The sequence below is a fragment of the Rhinopithecus bieti genome, unplaced genomic scaffold, assembly GCF_001698545.2.
Source record: "Rhinopithecus bieti isolate Rb0 unplaced genomic scaffold, ASM169854v2 scaffold_14454, whole genome shotgun sequence".
Taxonomy (NCBI): Eukaryota; Metazoa; Chordata; class Mammalia; order Primates; family Cercopithecidae; genus Rhinopithecus; species Rhinopithecus bieti.
The window spans coordinates 581,244-597,337 of record NW_016808228.1 but is presented as its reverse complement, the minus strand read 5'-3'; the positions used below and the strand labels follow the sequence as shown (position 1 = coordinate 597,337).

Sequence of the window (16,094 nt, the reverse complement as noted above, 5' to 3'; positions counted from 1 at the left end):
GACTCAGAGGCCAGCCAAAGAACTGACAGAAACAAAGCCATCTACTCCAGCTCTCTCTTCACCTTCCCAGCCCTGGCCCGTAAAACTAAAAGTAACCCCAAAACTGACCTGAATGTGTGTAAGGAGAAAACTGACATCACCTTCAACTCCTGTCCCTCCCAGTGAAAATGAACTCTAACAGAGAACTCACACCCAAGACCCTTCCTCTAGTACTTTTTTTAGTGACTTCCTTGGGCCAGGGAACATGAGTCCCCAAATCTTGGTAGCCAGCCCAAACCCAAAGCCTGCCCTCAAATCCGATCAGTCTTCCCTATGGTGACAACAAGAGTATCACCTCATTTGACATCATTCACAACCCTATAAGGTAGAAGATGCACTCACTGGAAGATGAAGAGCAGAACCAGGATGGTGAACATGTTTTTCCCCAGGCCACAGAGGTAGCTAGTGAGGAGCTGAGCCCGGATCTGAATCCAGATCTGCCCTTCTCGATGTCCTCTCAAGACTCAGATCTCACTGCCTTCCCCAGATGCCTGCACTGTGTAGGCTCCCGCCAGAAGCAGTGACGCACCACAGTGACACCAAGGAGGGCGAGCAGCCAACAGGGGGCAGTTAGAGACCAGCCAAGCCAGTCGACCGCAACCTGCTTTATTAACCAAGAAACAGCACAACACACACTTAAACCTCGTAGCCAATGAACAGCCCCAGCACTTAGCCACTTCTCCCTCCTGCGCCCCAGAGAAGAGAGAAAAGAAGGGAGCACAGGGGCACCAGCTACTTCCCAAACAGCGCCACAGGGAAGTCCTCGCCATCACTGTCACTGTGCTGCAGCTCCCCGCTCTGTCCCAGCTCTCTCCCAACATCTTCCATGAGTTGCTCCAGGTCCAGATCACTAGAGGCTTCATCCTCAAGGGGAACACGTCCAGCCTCCTGGGTCAGGGGTTCCCGGGGTCTCGGCTCTTCTTTTACAGCTGAGGGGCAGGCCCCCTTACATGCTGATAGGCCCAGGTCCTTTGGCACTGTTCTAACTTCTTTTCCCTCTGAAAAGTTGGCTGCCAAGGCCTTGCTCTGGGGAGCTTTAAATTTTTTCTTAGGGCCTAAATGAGAAGGTGACAAAGCCGAGAGTCCTATTAGGTCAGCCTGTCCTTACTGTTTATAAGTCAAACTCCGAAATCTCTACTTCCAAAAAATCTCTGGAAAAGATGACCTTTCTCAATACAAAGAATATGGACTTTGGGATCAGAAAGAGAGTCAAGCTGTCTGCCCTATGCTAGTCACCAGCCTTGAGCAATTTTTAAATCCTTTGAGCCTCAGTTTTCTGATACCTAAAATGGGAATATCCAGTGAGAGAGATATTGAAAAAAATTTAAAGGAGCAGGCATGGAAGTATCTCTTTAGCCAGACCTTGGCAATACTGAGTGTTACTTCTCTTCTACCACTCTCCTGCCCCTGGGCTAAATCAAATCAGGAATCATTCTGTTTCTATAGTGTGTGCTAGGTGCAGTCCGATATGCTCTTTCATTCTAATTTTCATTCATTCTGTAAAGTAATGAAAAGCTATAAATTGGTTAAGAAATGATTCAGGGAGGGGAGATGCTGACAGGTACCTCATTCACCTTAGTTTTTCCGAGGTCTTGAGCCTTACCTGGCTGGTCAGAATCTGAATTCCCTTGGCCTTCTTTCCTTCCCATTCTGAGTGCAAGAGGAGCTGTGGATTTCCTGCCCAGAGATTTCTTCATTATCTTCCTCTGCAGTGTCCTGCCTCGGCCATCTGCTGTGCCTGCATCACCCCCAAGTCCCAGTCATGAGGGAAATGTGCTTATGTCTCTCTAAATGACAACTCGGCAAGGGCAGATGGACGCTGCACATTGAGTCTCTGCCCTGCCCCACATCTTCTGCTCAGTCTCAATCTAGTGAGTTCTCCTGGTGGCCTCTGGCTCTTTTTCAACATCTTTTCCCCCCAATTCTCTCTTTTTTTCTTTTTTTTTTTTTTTTTTTTTTTTTTGAGGCGGAGTCTCGCTCTGTCACCCAGGCTGGAGTGCAGTGGCCGGATCTCAGCTCACTGCAAGCTCCGCCTCCCGGGTTTACGCCATTCTCCTGCCTCAGCCTCCCGAGTAGCTGGGACTACAGGCGCCCGCCACCTCGCCTGGCTAGTTTTGTATTTTAGTAGAGACGGGGAGTCACCGTGTTAGCGAGGATGGTCTCGATCTCCTGACCTCGTGATCCGCCCGTCTCGGCCTCCCAAAGTGCTGGGATTACAGGCTTGAGCCACCGCGCCCGGCCCTCTTTTTTTCTTTTACCCCCTGGATCTTCTTCTCTTTACAGTTCTCCTCAGAGTCTACCTTCTCCAGGAAGCCATCCTTCTTGGCTAAAAACTTAAAACCTTCTATCTTTCACCTCAGATTTTATAATTCAGTACAGAGAAGCAAGGGGGCTCTAGCTCCCCACTGATACTATGGGTGAGTGTTGCCTGTTTTCTCAGGTCCTGGCACTGAGACGGGCAGTGAGGTCCAGCTACCTGCAGACTCCCTCTCTACCACTTCCCTGCCTTAACTGTGGGATGTGCCCCATTTCCAGCTGGCCTGCTTACCTCTTGGCTTGGTTTTTTGGGTCTGTATTTTGACTTGCTTACGAATGGGCAAAGTTGGGTCCTGAGGATGGGAGAGAAAGTTTAAAAAAATGATAAATTAAGGCCCCTAGCTGTTTTTAATAGAGAAGGATGCTACAGAATGACAGGTGGGCTTTGGGGAATCAAAGTAGCTTCTGTGAGCCTGATATTGTTTAAATTTATGGCAACACAGAGAAAAATGTGTGGTCACTTTCCCAGTCTGTTGGTATTCACTAATGCAAGGCTTTAGGCATAAAAGAAGGAAATAAAGCTAGGCCACGAGTATGATAAAAATTGCTAAATTAAAATTAGAAGAAAAGTGAAAATATATATTTCCTATACCTGGAAAACAGATGCTAAGAAAACAAGTGAATGAAAATCCTCCAGGTCCACGTAGGGGAGAAAGGAGTAGAAACAACTGCTATTCTCTGAATTGCTCCCCGAAAAGTCAAATAAATACAGTAGGAACTGAGATTATATTCAAGAAAGAAGTTCCTAGAGATGTGGGAAATTAGTGAATAAAGAGGAAAGAAGAGATCTAGAAACCCCCAAATATCCAACAATTGGGGCTCCCTCAAGGCAGGGGCAGGATGGCTCCTTAGTAAATGTAAGTCCATGCTAACGAGATCGTTATAGGAAGCTCCTAAAAGGAAACCCCCAAGATCCTTGTCTAAACAATTTTTCTTCTTTTTTTTTTTTGAGATAGCGTCTCACTCTGTCACCCAGGCTGGAGTGCAGTGGCGTGGTCTCGGCTCACTGTAAGCTCCACCTCCCGGGTTCAAGCGATTCTCCTGCCTCAGCCTCCCAAGTAGCTGGGACTACAGGTTCCCATCACCACGCCCGGCTAATTTTTTGTATTTTCAGTAGATGGGGTTTCACTCTGTTAGCCAGGATGGTCTCGATCTCCTGACCTCATGATCCACCTATCTTGGCCTCCCAAAGTGCTGGGATTACAGGAATGAGCCATCGTGCCCAACCATCTAAACAATTTTTAAAGCTAATCTTGGCCAAGCGTGGTGGCTCATGCCTGTAATCCCAGCACTTTGGAAGGCTGAGGTGGGAGAACTGCTTAAGCCCAGGAGTTTGAGACCAGCCTGGGCAACCTGGCAAAACTCCATCTCTATAAAAATAAAAAATGAAATTAAAGCTTATCTTACTGTTTTCTCTACTTCCTCCTTTTCCAACCCTTCCTCCTTTTCCAACTCTTCCTCCTCCTCCTTTTTCTCCAAGCAGGATCCTGGGCTGTACAAACCAGAGGGCTGTAAGTCTAGAACAGGAAAAGGAAGGAAAGGCTAAATCATTCATACCATAAAATAGTGAGTTAATGAAGCTGATCACAGAGAATCTGTCTTCTAACTGTGCCTTTTGTGTGCAAGTGTTATTTTCTCCATAAAATGTGATCCCAGATTATCACATTTCCACCCTTTTTAAAGTCCATCACTATTCAATATACCCTCCCTCCCCATCCTGTTTCTTCCATTCCTCTCTCATCTGCCCATCCATCCTGGATACTGGGTCAATGACATTCACAAGAGTCTTTTTTTTTTTTTTTTTTTTTGAGACGGGGTCTCGCTCTGTCGCCCAGGCTAGAGTGCAGTGGCCAGACCTCAGCTCACTGCAAGCTCCACCTCCCAGGTTTACGCCATTCTCCTGCCTCAGCCTCCCGAGTAGCTGGGACTACAGGCGCCCGCCACCTTGCCTGGCTATTTTTTTGTATTTTTTAGTAGAGACGAGGTTTCACCGTGTTAGCCAGGATGGTCTCGATCTCCTGACCTCGTGATCCGCCCGTCTCGGCCTCCCAAAGTGCTGGGATTACAGGCTTGAGCCACCGCGCCCGGCCAAGATTCTCCTATTGATGACAAAGAACATCAAATAAAGAAAAACATGGGCTGCTGCCCTCATGAAAGAATCCCTCCCATCCCTCTCCAGTCCTCGGCTTCCATTTATCCTACCTTTTCTTTCCCCATTACTGTTAGATCCGTTGAATCGGCTCCAGAAACCAAACAAGTTAACCCGTTCCTAAGTGAACCAAGAAACAAAAGCATCATCTACTACCTTCTCAGGGGCAGCTTTTGCCTTCTGTCTTCTGGAATTTAGTTATGATGAAATTGATTCATTTTCCATACCAAAAAGACAGGGTCTTGTTCTGTCACCCAGGCTGGAGTGCAGTGGTACAATCTTTACTCACTGCAACCTCGCCATCCCAGGCTCAAATGATCCTCCTGCCTCAGCCTCCCAAATATGTGGGACTGCAGGCATGCGCCACTATGCCTGGCTAATTTTTGTATTTTTTGTAGAGATGGGGTTTTGCTGTGTTGCCCAGGCTGGCCTTGAACTCCTGGACTCAATGGATATACCCGCTTTGGCCTCCCAAAGTGCTAGGATTACAGGCGTGAGCCCCCCGCTCAGCCCTCATTTTCCATACCATTTCCACGTGAAATTACACATTAGGCTTATCTGACCTTTTATGGAGATTAACTAATTATAATCTCTATTTCCAGTTTGTTTCTAATTCAAAAAATCAGGGAAATTGGGAGGTGAAATTTTCACTGTTTTTTACTCTCCATCCCACCCCCACCAACAGAATTTGAGCATAAAAACTGACGCCACAGAAAAGAGAGTTTAGGGCACTTATATCTGAAACCTGAAGTGAAATATGGAGGTAGGACGGCCCCTAGCACAAACCATCTTTGTCTGGACTGAGAAAGAATCCCACTTGTACAAGAGCAGGGAAAGGAATGGGTGTGGTCTGAACACCCTCCCACCTGAATGCTGATCTGTTCTGCCTCTCGAGCCATCATCAGGGCCACCCCCAGTTTCTGGCTGCAGTCATTTCTGCGCTTTTTCTGAAATGGAAGATTAGAGCCAATGATAAATATTGACTTAAAGATTAGCGTAATGGCCAGGTGCAATGGTTCACACCTGTAATCCCAGCATTTTGGGAGGCTGAGTTGGGTAGATCATGAGGTCAGGATTTCAAGACCAGCCTGGCCAAGATGGTGAAACCCCATCTCTACTAAAAATACAAAACTTAGGTGGCCATGGTGGAGGTCGCCTATAATCCCAGCTCCTCGGGAGGCTGAGGCAGAGAACTGCTTGAACCCAGGAGGCAGAGGTTGCAGTGAGCTGAGATCACGCCACTGCACTCCAGCTTGGGAGACAGAGCAAGACTCCATCTCAAAAAGCAAAAAAAAAAAAAAAAAAAAAAAAGATTAGAGTCACTAATAAATATTAGCAAAGTGACCCCAGCATACTGCTACCCATCTGACATTCTCTTCAACTACAACATTTATTTCCAGTTCCTAGTATTGATACGATACTCCTATTCTTAATATTTTGGGATCAGACATAACACCCCCCTTCCGTCTAATAAATGTCTCACCAATTCCTAACTATATATATGTATATATTTGGAGGCAGAGTCTCACTTTGTCACCCAGGCTGGAGTGCAGTGGTGCGATCTCAGCTCACTGCTTCCTCCACCTCCCTGGTTCAAGCAATTCTTGTGCCTCAGCCTCCTGCTGGGACTACAGGCACACAGCACCATGCCCAGCAAATTTTTTGTATTTTAGTAGAGACGGGGTTTCACCATGTTGCCCGGGTGGTCTCAGACTCCTGAGCTCAGGCGATCTGCCCACCTCAGCCTCCCAAAGTGCTGGGATTACAGGTGTGGGCCACCACGCCTGGCCCTAGCAATATTTTCAACCAACATTTTGGTGTCCTCTCCAAAGTGAATCCCATGGAAATTTGAAAAGAGGATTATAGGAGCCCAGGTGATTTCACTTTGAAGCTTCTGATAAGTTTCTTTAGATCCAGCTGTTTGATTTAATACTCATTGCCTGATTTTCTAAAGCCCCTGAGCCACTGAGCCTCTGCTCATTTGCAAGGCTGGTCAAACCCAAAGTGACTACAGGGAGGAAATGCGATTGTGCTAATCCAATGGTTCTCAACCGGGTAGACTGTGCCCTCCAGAAGGCACCTGGCAATGGCTGGAGATAATTTTTTGGTTGTCACAACCACAGGCAGGGGGCAGAGGGTGGAGGTGGGAGCTGCTGCTGGTTAGATGCCGCTGGAGCCTAGGGATGCTGCTAAACATCCCACGATACACAGGACAGCTCTCTACAACCAAAAATTATCTCCCCCAAAATGCCAATAGTGCTGAGACTGAGAAATCCTGAGTTAATTTGTGCCCTCATTTCTGCCACACCTGCTCTGGCTAGCTAAACTGTAGAAAAACCTTATCTTCAGAATGGCCCCCAATCTGCAGGCAGGGAAGGGGACTGAAAAAAATAATTGCCCTGCTGCAGTCCTGGGAGCAAGAAGAGTCCTTCATGAATTACCTCACCCTTGGCACACCTGGTCAGACACAAAACTTTCTCCCGACATGGCTTAGCCTGGGAGAAAATCAAGTTTAATAAAAGGAAGATTTCATTTTCTCTATATCACAACAGAACCCCAAGATGTGCTCACCATGCCTGATAGCTCCAGGGACAGCTCCTGGAAGTTCTTTAGCATGTTGACTGGGATCCATGCACGAGAAACTGTTTCTCCAAAAAAGGTCACGTGGTACTTAGACTGAAATAAAAGATGGTCCTGTTATGGACTCCTGTCCTGCTCCCTGCTTTTCTCCTCTAGCCAGAAGGAGGTGCTGGGCCTCACATGCCCCCTTGAAGCCTGACTCATCTACCCTATCCTCGTTCCAATTGTTCTTCCACTCTAACCTCAGGAACCCTAGCCAAAGCATATTTATCAAAACCACTAATGCCCTAACAGTGGATAAATATTTAATTAGATACAAGTTTGTTTCTATTACATGTGTGAGCACTTATCTCTGTGTTTGTCATCCTAGTTAAGTATCTGTTTTCACTTGTGTCTGCTGGTTATGTCCATGTCTCTTATCTGTACATCTGTGAGGACGGATTTGTTCATTACTTTGGCCTGAGCTCCTTCTTACCCTGAACCAGGAAACTCACCGGCAGGGAATCAAGATGGGAAGTAAAAAGAAAATATTCCCCTAAGTCAGGATCAGATTCTATCATGCCTGGCCACCTGGAGAAGACAGTTGGGTGCAGGGGACAGAAGAGAAGGGGTTAGATGAACAGAACACAACCTCATCAATGTACATGCACAGAAAAGAGCAGTACGATATTTTTTTCTGAGACAAGGTTTCACTCTGTCGCCCAGGCTGGAGTGCAGTGTTAGAACCATGGCTCACTGCAGCTTCAATCTCCCAGGCGCAAGTGATCCTCCCACCTCAGCCTCCTGAGTAGCTGGGACCACAGGCAAATGCCACCACACCCAGCTGTTTATTTTATTTTTTTGCAGAGATGGGGTCTCACTATATAGCCAGGACTGATCTCAAACTCCTGGGCTCAAGCAATCCTCCCACCTCAACCTCCCAAAGTGCTGGGATTACAAGTGCGAGTCACTGCGCTCAATCAGCAGTACACTTTGCAAAAAAAGGATCTAAAAAATAGATTCCTCTGCCATCAGCCCCCTCTAGTGGTCACTACTCAATGACTCAGATGAGGAAGTGACTTCCATCGATGCACACAGGAGTTCAGAATATACCTAGTGAAGGTCTTATCCTTCTGAGCCATCCCATAATCCTAAAAACAAAATCTTCGACTAGGGACATCTCTAAAGAAGAAACTATTCCACTTTTCCTTGTTCCTTGTACTTTGTATCTCTCAATCTCAATATTTTTATTTATTTTTGAGATGAGGACTTACTGTCACCCAGGCTGGAGTGCAGTGGTGCAATCTTGGCTCACCGCAACCTCTGCCTCCCAGGTTCAAGCGATTCTTCTGCCTCAGTGTCCTGAGTAGCTGGGACTACAGGCGTGCGCCACCACATCTGGTTAATTTTTCTATTTTTTAGTAGGGACGGGATTTCACCATGTTGGCCAGGCTGGTCTCAAACTTGTGTGCTCAGGTGATCTGCCCACCTTGGCCTCCCAAAGTGCTGGGATTACAGCCGTGAGCCACTGCGCCTGGCCAATCTCAATATTTTTAAATGCCTCAGATCCACCCTCTTCTTTCTACCAGCTGGGGTAGCACCATCAGACCCTTTTTTCCAGGGAGCTATCACCTCCACGATGAAACCTCCAGAAAATACTCTTTCAAAGCCTTCAGGCTTGGTACTTTATCTTTTCTCTCACCCCCTGCTCTTTCTAAGGCCAGAACCATTTCAATTACAGATGTTTTCCATTTGCTTCCATCCCTGCTTGAATCTACCTCTCCCAAGTTTGTGAAGGATGTTCTGACTGTGTCATAGTGCCCTACCAGGGGTAACCGTATTGCTTGGCCCAGATGATGGATCCTGGGATGTAGGAGGCATAGGCCACATCACTTTCAAGCCCTCTCCAGGTCTCCTCAGGAATATCACAGCGATTATACTGCACATCTGCTGAAAGAGAGAAGGAATGAAGGGACAGGAAGAGACTCATAAAGAGAAAGAAGTGGATGAGGGTTGGGGAGAGGACAAGAAGGAAATTGGTATATGCAGCAGGTGGGACCAAAAGGGCACCTGGGGGATCAGCACGGAGGAAGAAGAATAAAGACCCATGGAGGAAATGCAGCTAGAACCAGCAAAAGTAGGAATGCTGCCTCCTCATACTCTAGAAAGAGATTCCACACTCCTGCTTGCACCCCCGCATGTCTGATTGTGCTCCTGTCTATGGAGCATCATAATTTCTCTGAGACTCTGTTTTCTCATCTGTAAAATAATTGGGCTGGACTAGATCATCATCATCTCTTCCAACTAGCTTCAAATATCCTAGAATTCTAGGCGCACCAGATCTCTCTCATCTGTTTTCCCTCATATATCCTATATCCCTCCCTATCCACAAACCCAATACTAGTATTCTAATCAGGATTGACAGGGGCAGACCAGTGCTCATACATTTAGATTCCAGGCCCCTCCCCACAAGATCACTTTGCAGAGCATCTTCATCCAGCCTTTTCTGCCCAGATTCATCTCCATATGAAAGGCAGATCCTTCCTCTCTCCCAACCACTACAAGGACCCATTGAGTGCTAACTATATTTATGTAGTATTTAATCTAAAGGATAAGTGCAGAGAAAGAAAGGGAGGAACAATAAAATGTGAATAAAAACATTTCCAGTCTTTTCTACCTGTGTTCTGATCACAGGACCAATTATCTGGGAGAACTGAGGGGTCAATGTTCCCACACAGCCGCCTCCATTTCCCACAGTTTGGGAAGGAACACTGGACCCAGACCAGACATTGACCTGTGAGAGGAAAAAAATGAAATAAGAGACTTAAAAATATGCTCTTCCTTCTTTAATCCAACTAAAATCAGGATAACTCTACCAGCTCCCAGAATCACATAGCCAGAGAGACATGAGAGATCAACCAGCCGGATCCCTGACTTGTAAGTGGGAAACCAAGGCTCAAAGAGGTAAATGGCTTGCTGAGGATCAGTTAACTTGGTGATAGAGCTGAACTTAGAACTCAAGTCTCATGCCTTGATCTTTTTCCTGTACTAGGCTACCATGTCTCCCTGCCCCAAGGCTGAAAGGAATCTTGTATTGACAGTTCTCAAATTAAAAGGCTGCCTGACATCTTTCCAGATAGTGCCTTGTTCTCTGCTGGCATGACACTACTGAAAGATCTTCTGAAGGGCTAACCTGCATCTCTTTTGTGCACAACATCCAGAGTTCTTATCCAAATCTCAACTGATTTACCTGTCACCAAATCACCAAGTTGCAAACTTTAGGACCAACAGCGTTGGAGTTCACTCTTCTCCAAAAGACACAGGTCTAAGCTTATCACTTCTCCATCAACTATTAACTTTGGGCCCTGCTCAAATGCCAAGTCTTCCTTTTATCCATTACCTTCCAGACCCCCACCTCTCCTAAGCTGACCCATGTCTCTCAGCCTCTCCCTTCTCCCACCAAAACTCTTCCATTGTGGTCTTGGAAACTCCACTGACTTGAGCAACAAAAATCCACATTTCCTCAACCTCCAATCTGAACTTCTATCTCCTTTTTGAAGCCTGAAGACCCACTAATGACACTGCCCCACCTAAACCACCCCCACCTGCAGCCCTGTAAGTGCAGTCAGTTCCTCTCACACTCCCCATGTCTCTCGGGACAGAAAGTCAGGCTGGCATTATCATTACCCCATTGCTACTACTCCCCAACTTTTATAAAAACCCTTCCTCCCTTGAGGTCTATGCCATGGGACTATCCTCACCTCTCATATCCCTTGTAGAGATGCTGGCATCTGATTCAGTCTTCTCTCCACTTCCTGCCTTCATTCCAAATGACCTCTATATCCACAGGAACTCCTCATACAGCACCCCATTCTTTCAGTGCCTTAACTTTTTTCCTCATGTCACCTCTGGAACCCACTCCCACTCCTGCATGCCCCACCCAGTCATCTGCAGGAACTGCACACCGTCTGAGCCACTTACCCAAACATCCTCTCTATAAAAATGCCCTGTCTTCCACCTCACCTGCTCAAAGACTCCTATAGCAACTTTCATTTTATCTAGCTCTCCAACCCACTGCCCACTACCATCCTCTCCATCTGGAAGCAATTTCCATTCTTCACTCTGTTCCACTCTGGTTTGATTACTTGACACTTACTTGGATTCTCTTATAGACACCTTCAGCTCCCTTTCCCACTGTCCTTCTTCCTACCCAGATGACAAAACACCAACCGGAATGAACCCTCTCTCCACCTTTTCTGAGCCTACACTCAAGCAATTGAGTTGACAGAGAAAAATCACACAACAGACACATAGGTATCGCTAAATATTCACTATTTAATATTATCAACCAACGTATTTCTCTAGTAAGTTCACTGTCTCCCACTGCCAAATTTTACCTTAAATACCTGATCATAAGGGATGGCTTCTAATCCCATCCCTCCAGAATCATCCCTCAGAAAAGAAGGTGACTTGTATTTGGGTCCTTTCAAAATATCACATATAAGAGATCACTTGTGCAATTACTTTTTTTTTTTTTGAAACACAGTCTCGCTCTGTTGCCCAGGCTGAAGTGCAGTGGCACAATCTCGGGTCACTGCAGCCTCCACTTCCCAAGTTCAAGCGATCCTCCCACTTCAGCCTCCCAAGTAGCTGGGACTACAGGCACGCACCACTACACCCAGAAAATTTTTTGGATTTATTGGTAGAGGCAGGGTTTTGCCATGTTGCCCAGGTTGGTCTTGAATTCCTGGGCTCAAGCAATCCACCCTCCTCAGTCTGCCAAAATGCTGGGATTACAGGGGTGAGCCACTGTGCCTGGCCTTAATTACCTTATCTTAAAGAACAAAGTACTGGTTGGGACTAATATGTTAGTCTGAAATGACAGTTGCCAATAGTAGTTTTGGATGTTTACAGAGGTGACCTAGCAAGACTAGAAAAATAGAGTAGGAGGAGAGGCCAGGAGTCAAATAAATTAATACAGATCAATAATACAAATTGTTAGCTGTGAAAGCAATAAGTACTCACAAGAAAATGAGCAGGAAAAAATCACTATAATGATATGGAACTGGAAATTTATGGCTTGGAATGATATCTTTGACAAGAACATTGTACTTTTTTTTTGTTTTTTTTTTTTTGAGACGGAATCTCGCTTTGTTGCCCAGGCTGGAGTGCAATGGCACCATCTCGGCTCACTGCAAGCTCCGCCTCCCGGGTTCACGCCATTCTCCTGCCTCAGCCTCCGAGTAGCTGGGACTACAGGCACGCACCACCACGCCCGGCTAATTTTTTGTATTTTAGTAGAGACGGGGTTTCACCATGTTAGCCAGGATGGTCTCGATCTCCTGACCTCGTGATCCGCCCACCTCGGACTCCCAAAGTGCTGGGATTACAGGCGTGAGCCACTGTGCCTGGCGAACATTGTACTTTTTAAAAAAGTTCCAAGTAACCTAAAGGAGAAGATAACGTGCTCTGGAAAACTGTTTGATGCCCAGACGTGGCTCTATGATAATGAAGACTGATGTCACAGACACATGTTAAGAGGATTTCACTTGACCACTCATTCCTGAAACACTAGTTCCCTGGGTTCTGTGATGTCTCATTCTCCTGTCTCCCTCCCCTCAATTTTACTGGCAACATCCCCCGCAGTCTTCTTTGCTGGGTTCTCCTTGTTCTTCAATCTCTAAATGTCAGGGGTCCCAAAGCCCAATCACAGGCCTTCTCTCCCCATGATACACTTTCTCCTGAGGCAAACTCACCCATTCCCACGGCTTTGAAATCCATTTTCATACCTGACAGAACACAGCTGTCTACTTATAGCCTCTGTTCTGAGTTCCAGATTCCTAAGCCACCTTGCTCTTTGATACCTCTATTTGGATGTCTCACAAGGATATCAAACCTAAATGTACCCAAACCTGAATGCTTAATTTTATCCCACAAACTTTTTCTTCCTCCACTCTTTCCCATCTCCCTTCATGTAACTGTTCAAGCCAGAAACCAATCGTCCTTCACATACCCTCTCCTGCTCCAACCTTCCAGTATCCAATTCATTACCAACTTGTAACAATTTTACCTCCAAAACCTACCTTAAAACCATCCACTTTTTTCTTTCTCTACTTTCATCATCCTAATCCATTTTATTTTTTATTTTTATCTTTTTTTTTTTTTTTTGAGAAGGAGTCTCGCTCTGTCACCCAGGCTNCATATTAAACATAGCTATATTAAAATGTGTGTATATATACATATTTTATTTTATTTTATTTTATTTTATTTTATTTATTTATTTTTTTTGAGACAGAGTCTCGCTCTGTCGCCCGACCTGGAGTGCAGTGGCCGGATCTCAGCTCACTGCAAGCTCCGCCTCCCGGGTTTACGCCATTCTCCTGCCTCAGCCTCCCGAGTAGCTGGGACTACAGGCACCCGCCACCTCGCCCGGCTAGTTTTTTGTATTTTTTAGTAGAGACGGGGTTTCACCGTGTTAGCCAGGATGGTCTCGATCTCCTGACCTTGTGATCCACCCGTCTCGGCCTCCCAAAGTGCTGGGATTACAGGCTTGAGCCACCGCGCCCGGCCAGTTTTTTGTATTTTTTTAGTAGAGACGGGGTTTCACCGTGTTAGCCAGGATGGTCTCGATCTCCCGACCTCATGATCCGCCCGCCTCGGCCTCCCAAAGTGCTGGGATTACAGGCTTGAGCCACCGCGCCCGGCCTTTTATCTTATTTTTTAAATATTTTTTTTGAGACAGGGTCTTGCTGTTACCCAGGCTGGAGTGACGTGGTATGAACATAGCTCACTGCAACCTCAAACACCTGGGCTCAAGTGATCTTCCTGCCTCTGCCTCCCAAAGTGCTGGGATTACAGATGTAAACCACTATACTCAGCCATCATCCTAATCGAAGCCTAATACCTAATCCTCGTACTAACATCTTAACTGGTCTATTCCTGTCTTCTCCCCATACTCCATCTCCAATTAATCACCAAAGGATCCTTTTAAAACATTAAAGATGTCACTTCCCTGGTTAAAACCCACCAGTGGCTTCCCCCTGCACTTAGGATAAAATGTGCACTCTGTACATGGTCTTTGACCTAGCCACTGCCTCCCTCTTTCCAGTCATCCAGAGCCACTTTCCCAACTTGCCTCCCCTTGCTCTCTAAGCTCCGCAATCACACTAGCTTTCTTTTAGTATCTGGAACATGCCACACTTCACCCTACCTAAAACGCTTTCTTCACTTGGATAACTTCTACTCTGCCTTCAGGTTTTAGCTTAGAAATGTACTCCCTGACCAGCCCAATCTTACTTCCTCTCATGATACACTGCTCTTTTCCTTCCCTGTACTTAAGTACTTAACGCAAATTGTATTCATTAAATAATCCTTCCTACTTCAGAAGCACTCACCTCTCCTTGGCAACTGTAAGAAACGGGAAGAATGGTTTATTTATAGCAGGAGGCTGATAAATCCACTACAATCACAATTCAACCCACAAGCACCACCTAGAGGGTGAACCCCCATCTGCCAGCCTAAGATCTAGTCCATGCAGTAATTCTTTTTTTTTCCATTTCTTTTTTAATATAAATTCACTTTTTTTTTTTTATAGAGACAGGGGTCTCACTATGTTACCCAGGTTAGTCTTGAATCCTGGACTCAAGCAAGCCTCCTGCCTCATCCTCCCAAAGTGCTAAGATTGCAGGCGTGAGCCACTGTGCCAGGCCCCTTGCAGTAATTCTGAGAAGTAGAGGAGACAGAGCAACACAAATCTAATGATACCAATTTATTTGAGCTAGCCAGAGATCAGGTCAGTGGGGTCTGCAGTATCCCTAAAGTTCTCAACAAGCACATCTGAGTTTATATAGTCACATAAAACCAAAAGAAAAAACCGTTTAGCTTCCTTTTTGAGTCTATCTAGAAACTCCCTTCGGGTAGTCTGAACTCCAGGCCACCTGGTTGTTCAAATTAGACTTATACCTCAGTGCCTTATGTTACTATGTCATTATAACAAGAGGAATGGTTTATTAACCTGAACTACCTTTTTTGGTGCCTGCATAGTCTTGGAGTTTTCTTCCAAGTATGTCCAAATTATATTATGCTTCCACAACCAAAACCACATATATGTACACATACAGATTAGACACTAGGTAACTTTTCATTCCACTGTTCCTTAAACTTGGAACTTGTTCTGTCTTTTTGCATTATGTTTTGAGGTTTTGTTTTTGTTTGGTACAAGTGTGTTTAGACTGTCTATTTATTTAGTTTTTTAGAAATAGGGTCTTGCTCTATCACCAAGGCTGGAGTGCAGTGGCACGATCATTGCTTACTGCAGCCTCCAATTCCTGGGATCAAGAGATCCTCCGACCTCAGCTTCTTGAATAGCTAGGACTACAGGCACTACCACCACACCCAGCTAATTTTTTTTTCTTGTAGAGATGAGGGTCTCACTGTGTTGCCCTAGCTGGTCTCAAACTCCTGGTCTCAAGTGATCCTCCTGCCTTAGTATTTTTGAATTTTTTGACACACTAGTATATTGTATGATCTATTTTATTTCTTGTCATAAAATTTACCATTATCAGGCCAGGCATGGTGGCTTACACCTGTAATCCCAACACTTTGGGAGGCCGAAGCAGGTAGATCACAAGGTCAAGAGATTGAGACTATCCTGGCCAACATGGTGAAACCCCATCTCTACTAAAAATACAAAAATTAGCTGGGCATGGTGGTGCATGCCTGTAGTCCCAGTTACTCGATAGGTTGAGGCAGGAGAATCACTTGAACTCGGCGGGTGGAGGTTGAAGTGAGCGGAGATCGTGCCACCGCACTCCAGCCTGGCGACAGCGCAAGACTCCATCTCAAAACGAAACAAAACAAAAAACCCCTCCCTCAACTCTGTACCCATTCCTTTTTTGTTTGTTTTGTTTTGTTTTGAGACAGAGTCTCACTTTGTTGCCCAGGTTGGAGTGCAGTGGCACAATCTTGGCCTGCTGCAAGCTCTGTCTCCCAGGTTTTTTTTTTTTTTTTTTTTTTTTTTTTTTTTTTTTTT

General features: G+C 45.7%; 1 protein-coding gene across 8 annotated transcripts in view; it reads right to left on the bottom strand.

Annotated features, from left to right (window-relative positions):
* ZCWPW1 (zinc finger CW-type and PWWP domain containing 1) overlaps positions 1–16,094 on the bottom strand; it is a 56,587-nt gene that overhangs the window by 24,289 nt on the left and 16,204 nt on the right. For 6 of the 8 annotated variants that reach the window (XM_017886032.1, XM_017886037.1, XM_017886031.1 and 3 more), the window contains 10 exons: positions 9,741–9,857; positions 8,890–9,010; positions 7,579–7,654; positions 7,076–7,180; positions 5,371–5,451; positions 4,558–4,624; positions 3,763–3,872; positions 2,588–2,648; positions 1,643–1,777; positions 584–1,094 (listed from right to left, as the gene is read on the bottom strand). In XM_017886032.1, coding sequence (XP_017741521.1) covers positions 772–1,094; positions 1,643–1,777; positions 2,588–2,648; positions 3,763–3,872; positions 4,558–4,624; positions 5,371–5,451; positions 7,076–7,180; positions 7,579–7,654; positions 8,890–9,010; positions 9,741–9,857 — 1,196 coding nt within the window. In that variant the 3' untranslated portion in view covers positions 584–771. Of the gene's footprint in view, positions 1–583; positions 1,095–1,642; positions 1,778–2,587; positions 2,649–3,762; positions 3,873–4,557; positions 4,625–5,370; positions 5,452–7,075; positions 7,181–7,578; positions 7,655–8,889; positions 9,011–9,740; positions 9,858–16,094 lie in introns of those variants that run through there. The other 2 variants (XM_017886036.1, XM_017886035.1) reach the window with 2 other exon arrangements.